This window comes from Colius striatus, chromosome 1, assembly GCF_028858725.1.
Source record: "Colius striatus isolate bColStr4 chromosome 1, bColStr4.1.hap1, whole genome shotgun sequence".
Taxonomy (NCBI): domain Eukaryota; kingdom Metazoa; phylum Chordata; class Aves; order Coliiformes; family Coliidae; genus Colius; species Colius striatus.
In genome coordinates this window covers 116,372,142-116,391,750 of record NC_084759.1, presented here as the reverse complement: position 1 = coordinate 116,391,750, position 19,609 = coordinate 116,372,142, and the positions used below count along the sequence as shown (strand labels likewise).

Genomic DNA, 19,609 nt, shown 5'->3' with positions numbered 1-19,609 from the left:
GAACCATGCCCTCACAGAGGCAAGGCCAAAGCACTGGAGGGAATTCAAAGAAATGGATGACAATGTCCAAAACTGAAGCTAGAGGGAAAGGGTAGGATGAAAAACAGCATTTTTAGGCTCAGATAAGGTGGTAATACAGTCTACAGTAAGAGAAGAGATAGCAGGGAGCGCTTAATGGATCAGAAGATCTTTTAACTACGTTCAACTTGAAATAAAGGTTAGAGAACCATGGAAAGATGTCAGAAACAAGCTGAGAGTCTAGTCTGTCCAGGAGGAATCCGCTCCACAGAGAAGGTGAACTTTCAATATAGAAATGATTCTTCATTGCATGTTTAGGCAGTGCAAAACACAGAAAGTAATGAACTACAGATTTGCAAAGAAAGTAACAGATCAGACAAGGATGATGAGGATGAAGCATCAATTCTGAGCTCTGCCTGGAAAGAGAGGGGCACAGACTTGATGGCTGACAGGTTTTTTGGTGTGTCAGAGGTCAAAGAGAATAAAAAGGAAGATTTAGGCTGGAACTAGAAAGTGACCAGAGGTAATTGACACAGAAAGAACTTAAGAGATGAAAGAGAGGAGACAAGATTTGAGGAAGCAACTGGAGCCCATTAATCTTTCTGCATAAATGTAGTGAAGGTTTGGACTTTTTTTCTTTTTATAGTTAGCTATAGTTATAGTTAGAGGAGGTTAAATCTTGCTATGCAAAAAGAAAGATAAAGTCAACAGGAGCATAGTAAGTGTGGGGATAAGAAAAGCGGTGAAGTACTTGTGCTGAATAAAATATAGTCTGTTTGATTGAGACATCAGTGTGGGTTAGGTGCAAAGCATAGTGGCAATCAAAAGGGTGTTAAACAAGAGGCTGTAAAACTACTCAAAGTAATCGTCCAAGAATATCAACAATAGTTGTGGGGTTTTTTTCCTACAGCCAAATGCCACCTTCACATGCTATAGCTAAACATTATAATACAGTTTCTATTACAAAACAGTCCTACATTCAACATGCATGTGTGTTCTATTCCCTTGTTTTCTGCTATATGATGTCAGGATAATGAAAAAAAACAAGCAAAAAAAAATATAAACATGACAGTAATTTCTTTTATTATTATTATTCCTTAGGAAGGAAATGGATCTTTTTCCTCCTCTTCTAATCACAGTAAGTTTGTGGATTATATTCATAACAAGACATGACATTGCTTCTTGTTATATGAGCATATATACTACTAGTTAAAGTGAAATCACCTAAGGTTACATAGAAAAATATAAGCAAAGTATTGGTAAGGTAGCTACAATGTTAAAGGTATTCACTAGTATCTTTCAAAAGAAGCTGAATGTCTGCTGTGTATTCTGCCTATTGTATTTGAGTTTTTTGTTTGTTTTAAAGAACCACAGACTATACAAGGATGTGCTTGGCTTTACTTCTACTTTTTTAAAAACCTCTTGAAAATATCTCTCTTCTTACTACCACTCTATGTTTCTTTTTGTTTCTTTTAGCTTTGTTCCTTCATGCTTAAACATTCAGTGCAGCATCTACAAAACATTTCTTGCAGGACAGCAGGTGTCAAAACAATTAAACCAACTACTCCAGAACTGCTGCATTATTTCAGTAATTTATGAAGTAAATAAAGGTGCCCACAAGCTATGTGGGTCTGACAGAGAATTACAAATACTAGCTGTAAATGCTCCTGCAAACAGCACAGATGTGCTCGTTAAGCAGCAGTGCTTCTGTCTCATAGCAAGTAGTACAAAGGCTCCTGGGAAATCAGTTATTTTTGCTTTTGTTTCTCCTCTTTTGCATTTTTAAAAAAGTTTGCTAGCACAAGTGTGAATGCAGCCACAGCCATAGGACAGTCAGGCCAAATTTTGTCAATATCAGAATTCTAGAAACACATTCCAAAATGTAGAATGACCATATGAATGGAATGAATAAGGACATTCTACATAGTACAGAGCTATACTCTCACTGAAATAGACCTACATAGTAAGGAATGCAAGCTGAGTCAATTCATAGGAAGGAAGGTTTCTATGGAGAAATACACTGCAAGTGAAACTTCCCTTTGGACTGCAATTACCTTCTCCTCTGTTTCACAAGAGTTGAAAAGAAATGGAGGGATAGCATAATACGACACTTTGTGTACCTATTTAATATCCAAAGAAATTAGTTAGGCTAGTATTCTTCTTATGTACTGTCATTTAACATGATGGTGTAAAATGAAGAATTTGAGGGGAAAAAAAGAATATTTAAAAATCATTTTTATGGTCAGCATAAATCTGCTCCTTCTGAAAAACCGGCAGATTACTTGCTTTAAGGATCTAATGAAAATTTAGAACATGTATTATGTATAACCGTTTAACATGCATATATATATATATATATACACACACAAACACATACATGGACAGGCAATCACACAGAGGCAGGACTCAATCCCTGAGACAATGCACAGCACACATCTTGCTCATTACAGAGCAACAGAAGTGTTGTCTTCTGAGGTGCACCTCCCATATCAGTAGAGGTCATGTGATGGCAAAAGAGCAAATTCCAGCTACATATGTCTTCACTTCCACCAAATTAATCAAGTCCTTTTAACAGACTACTAGAGACAGAACAACAGTTTTCCTGAAGAAAAAAGTGTGATCAGAGCTCATACCAGAGCTGGTCTGAGCTCCATCTCATACCTAGTAAGTGTGTCAAAGCAAGAGAAATATAATTTTTCTTTACATGAACTAAGCCATGCTGGGGAAGACATTGCAACATCTGTAGGTCTCCAACAAAGATTACTAGGGATTAAAGGGTAAGAAATAAAACCAGGAAGGAAGGCTAATAAAGTTTCATGTAATTACACTGCTCAAAACTACAACTCCACACTACAAGAAAAATTGCATAAAAGCAATTGCTTTGCCTAAGCATTGCTTATTGAGAGCAAACTCCACAGATTTATTTTGCCTAATTTTCAGATATGCTGAACTCCTTTTGAGAGAGAGAGAAAATCCACGGCATGTAGTGCTTCTAAAAATTGAGTTTCATATCACTATCTACCAAAAAGTAATACAGAAAAATACTCTGGAATAAGAATGACAGAAGTTGCCAACATGCACAATGCAAAATAGGTGGTAGATCAATGCTATTGCAGTAATAGCTAATATACACCAAATGCAGAAATCCTTTGATCAGCTTCAGTCTCTAAACTAAACTCTTGAAATTAACCATATCTGATTCGCAAAGACTGGAGAGCAGAGGAAGTGTAGAAACAAATGGTATTTAATGAAGCATATAATGGCCATCAGCCAACAACTGTCACCTTTTATCAATTGTGCCAAAAACAAGTAGAAGGATAAACACTCTTTTTCCAGAATATTGCAAAGCTGAAGGGAATCTAACCATCTACAGGATAAAGGAAACCTAAATTACAGATGAAGTATCTGAATAAATCATCAAACGCAGAGCACTCTATCTGACTCCATTGTTACGGTGAAGGGCCATGTCCAAAATAGTAAAGCAGCAGCTGGAAGTTAGATGCATCATTGTGCTTCCAAAAATCATCTAGGTTTCTTTTAATAAGCTCTCACTATAGATTATCTTACTGCCAAAGTCTTACCTAGAGCAACGATACATTCATTGTGCACATAAAAAGTTCATATTAATTTTATTTGTCTCCATCTCTTCTAAGGATACCATAGAAGCAAACTTTGGATAGGATCCATCTCTGAAGACTGATATGCAGGCTTAGGAAAACAATCCCTTACCCAGACTAGTTTTCACACATATATTCCCCAGTGCACATGCCTAACATAGGAGTCCATAAAAAAGCAGAAAGGAAACCTATCAACACACCTACACTAGCTGAACATTGCTGATTCTATGGGATCAGACATTTAAGACTTATCATAAGTTTCATAAAGCTACTCATTTTCTTGCAAAAATAGATGGCATTGTAATCTTAAAAAAATCAATAAACCTCAATACATTTTTAAGACAGTCTTTTATCCAGAGAAATTGAGATAACTACTGTATCTCAGGTATGTAGAAAGTTAAGCACTTCATTTTATAATTCAAAAAAATCTTGATATTTAATTTGACACAGGCTTCTTTAGTTTAGCTTAATGCTCTTTTTATTTCCTTTAAGTTTTATGGTTTTACATTTCTACTCTGATTTTAACCTCTGCAACTCTACATGGTAACGTTAGCAATTTACTTCATAGGATGCCAAAGGTTTTTATATTTATAACCACACTCATTTCAGTCAGGCTACAGAGCACAGATATCATGAACCTACAGCAACCTAAAACATCAACAGGTAATTTTGCCATAGATCTTAGTAGCATCAGAAATACAGCTCAGGCCTTCCTGCTTCAAAGTGCCATTTGGACTGAGGGCATCTTCATGTGCAGTGCAGAGCAGGAAGGCTTGCTACATGCCACAGGGGACAATGAGCCACAACCTGCTTCACGTCATGCTGTCTTTTTAGACACAGTCTAGATATTGTATACTTGTCAGGAACATGCTCACTGAAGACAACCTTCTCTTCATCATCATTGCTCTTCCCTACATCAGACCAGCTACGGCTTTGGTTTTGGAACCTGTCTCAGACTTATAGATCCAAGAGCTGGTATACACATGCTTGTCCATTTTAAAGGGTTTCACATGCCTGTGCTGTGCCAAGCTGTATGTTGCAGTGGGACATTATCACCTTGCTCATGAGAAAATGTCATCCCAGTGCTGCACCCACCTTCACAATCAGACTCCGGTGCTCCTCAGACTGACTGAAGTTTGTGCCCATTTCAAAAGTAGTCATTGTTCCCTCCTCACACAGGCTCATCCAGGTCTGATATTCTTCACGCTCTGGCAGTCTATCCCAGAATGTCTTGAAGACCTCCCAGACTGTTTCCTGACACACTGAGGGCACAAGAAAGGTCTGGTGTTAGTACAACAGAAGCACTTCCATGGCATGGGTGGCCATGATATTATTGGTCAAATATTGCATGCTTTTCAGTCCATTGACATATAGAAGATAGTGACTAGATACCTACAGTTAAATGTGTAAGATGTTGAAGGGAATGATGATGAAGATCTGGTGGGCCTTCCACACTTACTACATTTCCCTCTCTGATTTTGTTTCTACTGAAGTAATTAATTACTTCATTAAAGAAAAAACAAAAAAAGGAGAGCATATCTTCTAAAAGCATCAAAAGCAAGCACACTTTCACAGAATGAAATTGTCTTTGATCAATAGATCAAATTCTTAGAAAATTTAGAAAAAAAAACCCACCAGGATGACAAATGTCCTCACAGAAAGCAGACCTGGAGTTTAATTTGTACGAATGATAGTGGCACTGATCAAAGTTTGAGAGACTCGAGACGTAACAATTCCTTTGGACTCACACTTACATTTTTGAATTTGAAATAAGTTTCAGAAATTATAGTTGCATTAATAATTTGAAAAACAAAGCAGGACCATGACACAACAACATAATATGCTAAGAAATAAGTCATTCTCTGATCCTACTGTATGTATGCAGCAAGAAAGTACTGGACTTCTCTGACTGACTAGACAGCCTGTGAATTAAGGGTTAAATTCTCTTGTGCTATGCCAACTGCTTTAACTTCCCAGTCTGGCATGTGCTCTTTGCCAATCAAAGCAGTTGGTCACATAACACTCAAGCAAGAGCCTTTCTGTGACTCAGGATAACTGGAAGAGAAGAAGATTTATAGGATTCTCCTTGTGTCCTGCAGGATAACAACGTCAAAAGGAGAACAACTCTAAACATCACTCCCAGCAGCAGCTGCCAGGCTGGAGTAGTAGCAAACAAACCTGCTTTTTGGACTTAACCAGATTTTACTACTTAGAAATACACAGTTCAGCAGAGGAATGCTTTGCATTCAGGGATAGTCCTGACATCATAAGCAAGACCCTACAGGAAACTGACCATAAATATATCTACAGATAGTCATTTTCTTCAATCAGCTTAAAATAAGCTCCATACTGACAAAAACAGTACCTGACTGATGTTTCTTCTTGATACTCTGTATTCTGAATTCCAAAATCAATTAAAGGTACTTGTGTAAAACTCAACACAGAGATGAATAATGGAAACATACTTTCATTCAACCAAGAGATGGACGTTTTTCTTAAAGGCAAAGGCTTTATAAATATCAACCATGAGGAACTATTTCACATGTAGCAGTACCCTTTCAACTTAGCAGATTGGCACGCTGGAAGGCACCATGCAGAAACATCTCTTGTCTTCACCCTGAATTTCAGTTTATGAGAAAAGTTGAGACCATTTCTCCACTGTCAAGTTTTACAGACACACAGATCTCTAATTTCCATGCCACACTCTTGGTAGCTTTCCTACATGGAGATTAGCCTTATAGCGCATTTGATGTGTGACTCGAGACAAACAACGACTCCAAACTCTGCATTATTAACTGGCAATAGTATATTACTGTTCCAGCACCCCTCCAGCTTCCCAGTAGTTAACTTTAACTGTAAAACACAGTAATTAGGTAAGGGGTATTGGAGATGCTTCCAGTTTTGCTTATGCATCTTCATAAATCAGAAACAGATAGCCAAATGTAAAAGCATCCATGTGCCCTCTCACATTCCCCCTCAAGTTAATGCTTGCTCCCTCAGCAGCCAAGTCTTTAAGGCAGGGACGGACCACATTTCCATATGACCTTTGCACAGACCTCAGGCAACAAAGCCATAATCCTGCTCTGGGATTTCTGGATCCTGCTGTAGTACTAATAAGCTTCCTGAAGCAGAATGACATCTGTAGTATCCTCTCTACTATCCATCTTATAAGACCTAGGCATCCAGAAAAAGACCAAAGTCTAGTTTCAAATCCAGATGGTTACACTTAAGGAATACCACTCACCCATATTTCCTTCAGCATTCTTGTATTTTATATCTGTATCTTGTATCCTGCATTCTGACTAATGGATCTTTCACTCCAGGTGCAATACTATACAGCAACAATCCCACAATGAGATTATTCCCTGCGGCTGCAATAAGTCTTCAGCAGGCTCTCAGTAAGCGCTGAAGCTATAGCAATAGCTTGCAAATACGTTGCAGTGGCACTATCTAATCCCACAGTTTTCAAATGGCAACAGGCAAAGGACTGTCTTTGCAGCTGCAAGCAAAAATTGGCAGTAATAACTGAAGGCAGTTTTCCTTAATGCTCTTAAATAAGTTTAATCTCTTTTTTAAAAGAAATGTGATGAGACAGTGTCTTGCCTGAATACAAGCTCCTGCGTATGAACAGTTGTCCCAGTCAGCTCCCAATAGATTAAGGATTTGTTGTGTGTCCTTTCAGTTGGAATTAGACACCCCACTGAATTCCAGTCCCAAAGGTTTTGTGCTATCTGTGACCTCCAAGCCCATTAATCAGACCTAAGCTGCCAGAACAGGGTCATATTTTCTGTGGAAGGAGGAAAGGAGATGCAGATAAGGAATGACCTTCTGTCATCTCTAGCCTGCATCCACTCTAGCTGTTTCCACTGCAGCGAGTAGCAACAAGTTGGACAATGTGGTGCAAGGTGCTACCACATTCAGAATGAAAAGACTGGCCCATTTCTTCCTCTCTAGTGCTCTGAGTATGTTTGTTCTGAAACATACAGGGAGGGATTAAAAACTCCAGGCAAACATCTACCATGATTGCCATTTAAACAGTCCCGTTACCCTTGCCCAGGAAACTGCCACTCAGCCATGGTGAGCTGCTTGCCACACAGGCACGTCAACCTTGTTGACACCACAGTCTATCTTGTCATTTTCCTGTTTATCCCAACTAACCAGTTTGTAAAGCAGAGGATTGCTTTGCAGGATAACAAATCCAGGCTCTAAGGGCTCAGCTCAAGAATCATCCCCAGGCATGCTTACCTATATGGCATTCAAGAGCAAATTCATAGCCTGACTAAGAAAAGAAACAGTTTTGTTTCAGTCTTTCACACACCTTTGCAGTTAGATAACAGTTGCCACTCCATGCATAGAAAAAGAATAGCCTCATTTCTTCAGTGTGGTTTAAATCATGCTCATGTAAAGAAAAAGACAAGCATGATTCTATCTCCACTTTCTCCTTCAGGTATTTCAAAGAGGGAGCCAGTTCTTATCGTGGCTTCATTGACAAGGCCACCCAGAGAACTGAATTGACGCTAACCTTACAATATGTTCAAGTTTCCCAATCAATGTGATTAACCTTTTAATTTGCGGGTAGAGCTCACCACTGTGGTAGGTTTTCAACTCTGCTGGTGAGGAAGGTTTTTCAAAGTTTCTTGTCAACAACTTCTGAAAAACTCAAATATAAGAAAAACATGCCTTTGATAACAATGTTATAAGCATCCCGAGACTCTGTAAACAGAACTCCGGACATAACAATGGAAGCAAAAATAAACAGGATTTGACTGGAAGCTTCAGGAAATAACTATACCTTACCATATAAGAATGATTCACGATCTTTGCTTTCTGACTTTGCAACAACTTGCCAGTATCTGGGTCAAATATACTGTATATATATAGGCTGACAATAAATGAAGCGACTTTTGACTAATATTTAAAAGAGCAACTCCTTGAAAGCAAAATTTTAAAATTAAAGAAAAGGGGGGAGGGGAGGCACGTGACTAAACAGGTTTGACAGTAAACTTTTTTACAAGTAATGTAACCTTGAACTTTAAATATAAATCGTTTAAAGTAGATGGAGAATGGAAAAAAAATGCAGCATCAGAGCTTACAATAAATGGACAGAGGTCCAACAGTTCAGAGTTATGACTGAAAGTGTCTTCTGTGTTAGCATACTCCAATTGTTAAGTCAAATCTGCTGTTTAGGCTTTGTGTTATGATCTTGCCAGGAATTAGGTTTCTAAGACTAGACACAATGCCCTTAAAAACCAACCACCCAACCAAGCAGCCAGCCCTGCCAGGATCAGGAAGGAACTGCTGAGCAGCCCCATCGGTGCTGCCACATGTCACCTGAATTGCAGATCAGCCCTCAGGGCATGTGAGAAGAGCCTGTCTTTGTCACTATATCTCACACCAAACTTTCACTAGCCTGCTACAGCAGTAGCCACAGGCACAGAGATATGGGACAGTATTATCAGGCCCTGAAGGAGACAGGATTTGTGATGAGGCCTCTAATCCCTGGCAAACAATACTGATTAAAAGCATCATAAAATCGAGATCAATCTTTTAAGGCAGTGAGCTAAGAACCTTGAAGCTACACGTGGGTGGGAAGGTAAGCTCCTCTAGAAAATTACTTCCTGCATCCCATTACTGCAGTAACAATTAACTTGTATTTCTGGGTTGACTGATCTCTCTGCAATTTTCCTCTGGAGAATTCAAATGTTAAAAAAAAACCACAAAAGACCAAAATGGAAGCTATGAGATAAAGAGAGGCTCCCTGCTATGGAGATGCCACCATTCCAGCTGCCTACAGGAAAGGAAACAGGTATGCAGAAGATGTTTGACTGACACAATAAACCAAAATTCAAGCCAAGAATGCAAAAAAGAGAGCTCATTCTGCAATTTTTCTCCAAAGTACATCTTACAAGCATATACCACATTTTGCATGTACTCCATCCTGAAATACCTCAGAAATTAGAGGTCACTTAACTCATCAATGAGATCATCATCTTCAAGGTGAGAGAGGAGATAAGGCAAATTGAAATATTAGTATGTTTGGCTCATGCCCTAGTGCAGACTTCCACTTCAGCAAAGTGTCACAGGCACTCAAAGTAGGAAAGTCCTGACTTTTAAAGGTCGTTAACAGGTTTCAAAGGCTGTCTCAGAAAGCCGGACATGTAGTAAGATCACGTGAATCCCAGCACATCAACTCTGAAAGCTGAGAACCCCAGCCCATGGCAGCTTATCTGCTTCAAATGTTGTGTTTACACTCAGCTAATACTTACAAATAATAGAGACTGTCCTGAAAAGCTTAAGATAAACTATGTTGTAGCCCCCTAAAAAATCCACATAGCTCTTATCAGCCCTATAAATCTGCAGAAATGGGTGAAATAAAACTTGATTTGAAGCTCCCTTTGCTAAAGACTTCATCATTGTTTTCTAAACATCCAGCTAAGATCTGGGATGAGATGATCTCTCCCTCCCTCTCAAATTCTCCTGTATAGCTACATTTCACACATCTGGACAGGATACAGCATCTCTGTGGCTCCAACATTACCATTCAGGATGTTTTTTTATCTCTCAAATAAGAGACAATTAGCCCATTATGTTCAGTCTGTGCTCAGGGATTTCTGAGGTTAACAGAAGAGGCACCACATGACAGCACTGAGCATCTAGTAGGGGGTAGGGTAGCTTTCTGGCCATTTGTGTAAGTGGGCAGTGCTGGAGTTTAATCCCAGTTAAATCCCATTAGTGCTTCTTAAGAGTTGAATTGTGAACAGTGGCTAGAAGCACGAAATCAAGCTGAATATTCTATTTTGAGGCAACATGAGGCCAACTCCTTCTCATCTCTAATGATTTCTGCACAACTTCTGGCTCAATTTTTATTTGAGTACAGTGACAGGGAGACTGCTAGATACCTCCTAAGAAATCTTTCCTGCAGTGACTTTATTAGCAGTCACCAAAACAAATTAATATACACATATTCAGTGAAATCACTTCATCTATTGCTGAAAAGCTGCTGTGTATGGCCTATAACACAGTAATCCTTCTAAAATATACAAAACTGCCCAGGATTTTTAATTGAAATAGCTGAGTGTGAATTAGCTAACCCACATGAAAGTTTTTATTCTTTGAACACTAACACACAAAACTCTCACACATAAGCTCCTCTCACCAGTAACTACAGACCAGTCTTTTGTGGGAAAAGTCAAGTGTTTTAGAAGCACATGCTGACACCTAAAAATTCAAATTTAAAAAGAAAGACAGAACTAGGCCTTAAATAAATAAACTTGAGAAATGTTTTTGATGAGTATGAGGTATGTGTGATATGTGCCAGGGATGAGAAGGAAACAAGGAGAAAAGGCTTACTCAAATACCTTTATTTCTTGTATGCTTGTTCAGCCAGGTGCTTTGTATGACTTTGTATGGACTGTTTGCTTTCACCACCATTCAAGCAAGATTTGAATAATTTTTAACATTTAGGGTTTCAATATCATATTGAAACTTCACTCTTAACTCTGTCCGTGTGCATCATTATTTCTAGCACTTCAGTAAACAGATCTGAAGTGACTCAAGAAAAGGGAAAACGAGGAAACTCTTCACTGTGCCCAAAATCACCAAATCTAGGGATTATAATCATGCATGGAACTTCATTCCTGAGAAATCTCTTTCATTCCTTCTAAAGTTCCAAAATGTCCTTGTCTTTCATCAGCTATGACATACTGGAACACAATCTACATCCTTCTTTGGTCGGTGTCTTTAACCTTGATCTTTAGGTTCTCAGCTTTATCTGAAGCTCTGACCGACAAAAACAAATTCTTCCAGAGAGACTATCTGATCTACGCATATGAAAAGAAAATGTACTCACTTATAACCACACACTGAATTGTTTAAGATGGCAGATCACTGTAGGAAAAAACCCAAATGGAAGTTAGGAAAAGTACATCTCAGAGGTGGCAAAGAGCAGCAATAACTAACCCTGAGCCATGCTGTCAAAATCCAGCAGCCTTTGTTTTACCCAACTAACAGGCATAGGATAGGGAAATTATGCAAGCCATTCTATCTTGCAATCTTTGTTTTATTTGTGTTTTACTGGCTAAATTCAGTCTCCACATCTACTACAATCCTCAGCCATCTATCAGTGTCAGCAATTTACATCAAAGGAAATGAGCAGATTCACTGAATTGTCTACATAAGATGACTGGTCATGACAGACTTCTGGTCTAAGCAGGTATTGCTATTTTTCATATATTAATTTTTATTTAACAGGGGCTTGGGCTATCATCTTGCTGTCAACAGTAAACAACATTATTCATAATCAATATTACCATATATGGCACACTCACTATCTGAAATCCCACTGTCAGATTTCAAAAAACTCTGTTTTGTGAAATCTCCAGCTGCCCATTGGACACATTTGGTGTTCATCACAACAGTCAGCTATGAACTACCACTAGATTTAGATGACTCTTCCAGAAGCAGCCATAACATGACTACCATTTAAAAGGACGTGTGTTACAAACATTCTATAAGACCCAACCCACAGGCCTACAGTACCCAATGTGTAATCTTTGTAAGATCCATAATCATAAATTAAACCATAATCCCAGGTTCATCTCAAAAGAGACTGAAAAGAATATCTTCTGCTAATGCAAAACTCAGTTTCAATCTGTGATGTAATTGACCATAGGAAAAAAAATCAGCACTTCAGAAATCTGTCTTCTAGACTTCAGTTGTAGAGAAATCAGCACAAAACCACCTCTACTCTTAGCTGGTGCTTCTGACTACCATAGTAATAATAATAACTATCAGTGAATAATCATAACATTATTCAGACTTTCATGTACTGAAGGGTGATATTGCTGTTTTAGAAAATAGTGATTTTTCTCCGGATTCCTTATTTTGCCGTAGCATCTCAGCTCAGGAAATCCTTGCAGATTGGGTAAGCCATAAGTCCAGTAGGGAAGCAGATGGGCTAGGTGGATTTCTGGTTTAGTCTAGGATCATTAAGTTTTAGACATGCCTTTACCACCTAATTTCCAGATTTTCCTTCTTTATCATCACTCACACCTTTGCTTACTTAGTATTGCCCTTACATACCCCTATCAGATAACCAAGAGGTGACTCCAGTTAAAGCACATAGTATGGATTCATTTGGAGCAAAATAAAGAGCAGTTGAGTGTTAGTGGGTGGACATAAACAAGAAGCTTGCAAAGCCTGTGAAACTGTGTGATTAGTGGTGTTGGCATCCCTAACAAGCTGGGCAAAATTCACATTTGAATGAGGCTCTGGAATCATATCATTCCACCGTGTAATCCAAATGGATTCTTTATGTTTACTTATATACAGACACTCAACAACTCTCAGTATAAACTGTTTTTCATTGCTCTAACTTAACGAATTGAGATACCAGTTGAGTTTCTTCTATAGACCATCAAAAAAGTCCCATTAAACATAAGCCTCTCAGCATCTTTCTTTCTCCTTTAAGTGATAGCAGGTATTACATGTTTAAGACACTATGAATCGTTTGAATACCAGGAAGTGTTGCATGACCTTGATGCCCTGTTCCAATGTTGTCAGACAGTAGGGTTTAATATACATTACACTGCTGGAATATTTCATCACATGAAAGAAGCTGTTCCTGGCAATACCTCAGCTTTTCAGAGAAAACTTTGTCAGATCAACTTCTGCATCTTAAAAGAAAGGCTTTATCACTGTTATACTACAGGGTGACACACAGAGGCTGGCTTTTGACACAGGACATACTAAACTTTGGAGAATCAGCATGGTCAAAAGTCACATGACTGAGACACCCATGTCTCACATTTGACTCTTTTTTGGAAGATCCCCCTGTGAATTCCACTAGTGCTTGAGGAACTCTAAATTAAAACAAGCTCTGTCACTTAGCTAACCTGTACAGAACATCTATTTTTATTAGCATTCAAATTGTTCTGTGAGAAAAAATTAGTCATTATTAAACATTAACTGTGGTTTCAGGGACTGAGAGTGTAACCCAGAACGCATTCTTTTAGCTCAGAACAGCTCTCATAATGAGGAACAAAAATCTGAAAATGGGTGTTCTTGGTAACAATGTATTTCTTATGGCCTGGTATTTACCTATGTTTAAAAGCTTAATCTAGTATTTTTTTCTAAATAGGTGTTCTTTATTAATTACACGAGACATACCATCACTTACCTCTGAGCCTGAAATATTTCAGATGGTTGGCAATAGCCTGCTCAACGGATTCATCAGGGCAGATTTTAACTCCACTAGGAAAAAGAATGGACCGTTTCCTTCGTAACAGCAAATGCTTGTGAAATTGTTCAGCCTCCACAATGCCATTAAACTTTTTCAACTCAGGAGGTAGAGAGGGGTTTTCCAGTTGCCAGCCACTGAGCTGGGAGTTTGGTGAACTATCTTTAGTCTGTCCTCCTGTAGACAAAAAACCTTCTGCTGTAATATTAAAACCACATGTAAATTTCTCAGATGTGATAGTGAAGCAATCGTATGTACCTTAACACCATTTCTGTGGTCTCTGAAGGACACAAGTGTGGCTTTTTTTCATTAACAAAACTTGCCTGTATAATTATACTACAACAAATAACCTCAAGCTCTGTGCAGCATCCTCTCAGATGGTAGCAAAATCTAAAGCTCTAACTTTCGAATGCTAACGTTTTGTGTTTAACTTCCCTTCTGTGACTTGGCTTAAGTCTATGCAACTATATTTGTGAATAAGCATGTAGTTAGAAGCTTTCAGGGCTGAAAAAGCATTATTTAATCATTCATTGAGAATTCCTCTTATTCCATACTTTCTTTCCACAAGAAATATTTATATCCCTTGCAAACAGAAAGCTGCTTGAATCGACAGTTAGTATCCCTTTCACCACTAAGTGGGCTCCTACCCAATTAAAGCAGGAAAAGAAACAAAACATAAGAGAAGGAAAAAAAAAACCAAAACAAAAGAGAAAAAAAATATAAAGGGCTAAATAAATTCCTTCTTAATGTTAGTTGTTTAAAACTGAGGGGAGAATGTGTCTGTCTGGTTTTACTCTGACGGTCTCTCTATCCTCTGAAATCAGCTGGTTTGAAATTAGTTGTTTCAACTTTCGTCTTTCACTTTTTCCCCGGAAAACATGTCTGAAGAAGAATCACAATCAATCATTTATAAGAGAAAAAACAGTAATAAGTGTATGGCTTTTTCCATCCCACAGAATGAGTTTATTCTGCAACTTCAAAGTCAACAGGATCTTTTGACTTTGAAGACGGAAAGATGAAGAATGTGATTATTTTGACGGTGTATTAAGAGTCAGCTTTAGTGAAGACCACCAGCAGATGGTGCGGAGGGAGAAAAGAACATCAAAAAAAGTCGCTAATGCAAAAGCCCAATCTTTACCCAAACTGATACATCTTCAGCATCCACAAACAGAAGACAAAATCTCACTTTTTAAGATTTAATACAAAACTATTAAATAAAGAAGCATCAAGTAAAAAAACCTATCTCTCAAAGCTGGAAAAACCTGCCTTCTGTAGCTACATTCTACCCTTACAACAACACAACTGTACCATAATATCTCCTGGAAATCACTCCAAGTATTCTATAATTACACTGATATCATGGCATAGATTTGACCAAACTTTTCTCTACATTAACCCCTTTGTATATAATTAAAGCAGAGAGGTATTTTTATTTCTACATACTGCCATAGGTGAACTTTGAAAACAAGACTAGAAATAAGATTTCTGCATTACCTGCAACTATTTGAAGATCGCCTTTAATCGTTTCCAGAATCAGAAAGCAAAGAAAGATTTTCCAAATGAAGCCAAGCATAATTATTTATGAAAAAGAGGTGGGAAAAAAAAATCCTTTCAGCAAAAGAGCAGTATTCCACTTCAGTGAAGAAACAAGAAAAGGTGATGGAAGTAAACTCCTTGGAGCTAGCAGATGGACTGAGACAATTTTTTAATTTTAATCTGGCCAGTTAAGCTCTTTACCAGAGCTTGTCATACCATTAACAGACAGTCCAAACAAGGACAGCACCTTTCACATTTAATTAACCAGGGCTTTTTTTCATTGGCCTTTCAATTTCTGCCCTTTTTAAAAACTATGCTGACCACTGAACTTCAGAGGGAGCATGCTTGTCCCTAGTGGAAGGTTCTCAGTGTGTTTTGTCTTCTGCTTGTATAAATATACCCATCCAAAAACACACCAACTTGCTTAAACTTAGATAACACTGAAGCAACCCTTCTGTAGGACTGTTTCTTCTGGTGACAGAGCAAACACAGTCCTGCTGCCTCATTCTGTGCTGAAGGACAAAATCTTGTGCTGTTTCATCACTGTTTCTCACATCCCTGAAATGGCACTTCCCTCAGACATAAAGCCAGGGCAAGTTGTGATTCTTTCATCTCAGTCCAGGTATTATCTGACATGAGCAGCAGGAACAAATTAGAACAGACACCTGAAGAGATGATCAGCTAGGAAGAACTTCAGCAAGGACAGAATGTGGGAAAGCTGCAGCACTCTCAGCTCTCCTCCTGTTCAGGCTCAGTTCATTGGGGAATCGTGTACGGAAGCCATCCTGCAACAGCAGACTGCATTCAAACCACCAGAAAAGCCCCATCAGTGCTGTCCCCTGGGTGGCGTTACTCAGGACTTGTTGGCTACTGCATTCACATCAATCTAAGCAAACTGTTGGGTTTGTCTGAAGTGACTATTTTTAGTAGTGGTTTTGCTAAGTATTTGAAAGTTAGATCCCCAAAACTTCCCAGATGACAGTCTGTAGATCATTTGTGCAGAGTTCCTCAGGTATACAGTGCTGATTCCCTTCTTCTAGCTGCTCTGCTAAACTGCCAGCAATTCAGATAACACAGATAATTCCTCATATTATACACAGGACACACAGGAATCAAATGAAACCACCTTTGTTTTTAGTCTCCATCTTCTGATATCTAACAGACTCAACTTGGTATTCCTCAAAACGGCAACAGACTTTCCTTGTTTTGTTCCGTATTCCACAAAACTACTAAATTCCACTTCACATTAAACCACTGAGTTGCTATAACAACCTCCCAAACAGTTGTCTTACAATCAGACATTTTGGATCTATCAAACCAGCACTGTTCACCGAGGCTGGCTGTCAATTTAACTACAGCACTGACAGCAGCATCAAGTGCTGAATGGTCCTGATGGTATGAGGCATAGGAACAACAATCCACAGCCAGCGGCATTTCTAATCAACAACTCTAGGTAGCCAGAGCAACTTTTGAGCCTAGCTTAGGGTAGCTTTATTACAATCCTGGATTCAATAAAACAGACCAGCCTTTTCTCAAATCCTGGGCAGAGACTTGTGCTTTCAATATTACAAATGCTCCTTCTTGCATTACTCCGCAAAAATGCAACTGAATCAAGATTTAAAATATTATACGTGCTTATAAAGGCAAAGACTAACTTCCCTCCAGAATGCATGACAACTAATCCTTTTAAAGAAAATTCTCAGAATACACACGCTTTAGTAAGAGTATGAAATCCAATGAAAAGTTTTCTTGGAAAGTCTTCAGATTTACAGCATTGCTGTTTTTTTTTTTTCCATCAGCAAAGTACCCAAAGGCACGAAACACTGTAAAAACTACCTGCTTTATACCTCTGTCAAAATTTGTTTTCTATTGTATGGCTATGTGAGCTTCTGTGTGCTAAAATGTTTTAAACACTTCCATTCAGTTTTATTAATATTAGTTTAAGCTATCCATTTCAAATTCAACACCAATTCCAGTACTGAAATTTAGATGTGCGATAGTCGAAAATCTACACTTATAATTAAATTTAAAAAAAAGGAAAAAGCAGCAAAATCAAAATTTAAAGTTTCTTAAAACAAGCAAAACAACTCTTGCAATATATTTCCAAAATAACCTTGGAAAATTAACTCCTCCCTTAGTTTGATTAAAGCCTTTTCAATAATACTTTGAATCAGATGCATAATTCTTCACTTCCAGTAAATATACAGTATCTGTTCAAAAGTATTCAATACAAACATATTCTTCTTGGGGGGATAAAAAAGTAAGTATAATCCTAGTGACATAACACACCAGTGTCATCAGTACCTCCAAAAATAAAAAGACAAATTTATGGACAATTAGTATTTCTAAAAAGGAAGGACAGGCACTTTCACATAGGAAATGTGAACCACATTTCTCCACTGTTCTAAATTACTTGGTTTTCAAGTGCAATTTATGCCAAAAGCTAAACCCACTCATCTGTAACGAAAAAACACAAAACAAAGGTATACTTTAATGAAAATGCCTCTAATGAAGAGCCACTCGATGGCAGACTCTCTGTTATCCAAGCCTATACAGCTTAATACCAAGATTATAAATCGTATCCTCTGACTGGACTGCAGCAACCGACTTTATGGCATTGGACAGAACTTACTAGTTTAGCTGATACAATTATGTTAGACAACACCTTTTCACTTGTTCCGTTTCTGTGGTTGCTGTTGCCAAGTATGTCAGTTACCATTTTTTGCCTATGCTACTGGAGAGTTCTCTAGAGAACCATCTCCCAACAGCAAGCATGGTCTGAGGCTGTTTAGCCCTCCAGTTGAGCACATTCAGCCCACCTGCTGTATTGCCACCTCTTCCATCAACTAGCACTGTAAGAATTCAGAACAGAAAAATGAGAAAGTGAGGTCAAGAAAGCCAATCTAACACTTGATTATCTACTCTGTCTCTGTAACGTAAATCTATTCTTAGGATTCTTCTGCTTCTGAACCGTTGATCAGGTAAGTATCTCTTACCTTGTTTGACAGTCAAAGATGATCCCAGTGCCTTTACTTAATGTTTGAACGCTGTTCTCAACGTCTATTTGGTTGGACAGAATTGATGCTATTGATGTTGGTTTTATTTGACCATTAACAAAAACATTTTAAATAGAGACCTTTCAAGCCACATTCTACCACTCCTGCTTTTCCCTCTAGAGGTTGCCAGAAGCAATATTCTGCTTCCCTGTCTTACTCAAAAGCGTTACTACCACAGCTTTTAAGTTTTTAGTCTTCTGTAAGGTATAGTACTTACTGAGTACTGTGAGCACATTTCAGAGTCAAATTCTAGGAGGAAAGTCCCACAAGAGGACAGTTGGACTCCAATGAATCTGTCTGTAATTCCAGAAGAAAAGCAAAGTAGTCCAAATACTTTTTAACAAGCACACTTGAAGTTTCACAGTTCACTTCTCCAGTTCTTGATGAAAACTAGGGAATTTTTTATATTTTTCCTGGAAGATTTACTTCCTAAAACTTACTCCTCTTTGACCTTGTTTCTTCTGTCATGCTTGCCAATAGTACCTTAAACAAATCCCTGTAACTCAAGTTTCTTCATAGCAGAAGGTGTCTGGCCACACACAGACAAAATGTAGCACTTTATTTTAAAGAAACTCATAGCTACATTTGACACCTGGGAGTACAACTCATTGCCTTGAAACAAAAATTATAGAGTTGAGGGTAAAGAGCCTTACAAAGACTCTTTTGCTCCGAAGTACTATGCCAGTCCACCACTTCAGTTAAATAGGGATTAATATGGGAAACAGAGATGTGGTAGATGCACAAAAACAGTCCCTGAGTCAGTTTGTTGCCTTATATATGCTAAAAATTACCTCTGGGGAGTTCCAGCAGCTAAAAAGGAAGCACAAAGGTACCTGGAGGGTTTTTTTCCCCCCCACTGACACTTGCTAGTATTCACTGCATATCTGTTCAATGCCAATGAGTGGAATGGGGTGGGTAGTGGCCAGTGTTCCCCGGGATTTCCTAGGCTAGTCAGTCAGGCTGTTGTGACTGATAGCCTAACAACAGAAAACAACTGCAAGTCTCAAGTCAAAAAGCAGCCTTGCATGCCACAAAAAGCTCTGAATTAGCTGCATGCCTTTGTAAGAACTGAAGAGCAAATAAACACTTCGACACAAATGTGGGTTAAGAGACATGTACTGCTTATATACCTTAACAGCAGTAAG

The 19,609-nt window shown here is 38.4% G+C and overlaps 1 protein-coding gene across 1 annotated transcript in view; it reads right to left on the bottom strand.

The window, feature by feature from the left end:
• Window positions 1-15,445, bottom strand: part of IMPG2 (interphotoreceptor matrix proteoglycan 2) — an 80,208-nt gene extending 64,763 nt beyond the window's left edge. The window contains exons 1-3 of the mRNA XM_062007889.1: window positions 15,367-15,445; window positions 13,813-14,070; window positions 4,731-4,897 (exon numbers count right to left, since the gene is read on the bottom strand). Of these exons, the coding sequence (XP_061863873.1) occupies window positions 4,731-4,897; window positions 13,813-14,070; window positions 15,367-15,445 (504 nt within the window). The remainder of the gene's footprint in view (window positions 1-4,730; window positions 4,898-13,812; window positions 14,071-15,366) is intronic.
• Window positions 15,446-19,609: the final 4,164 nt, after the last annotated feature.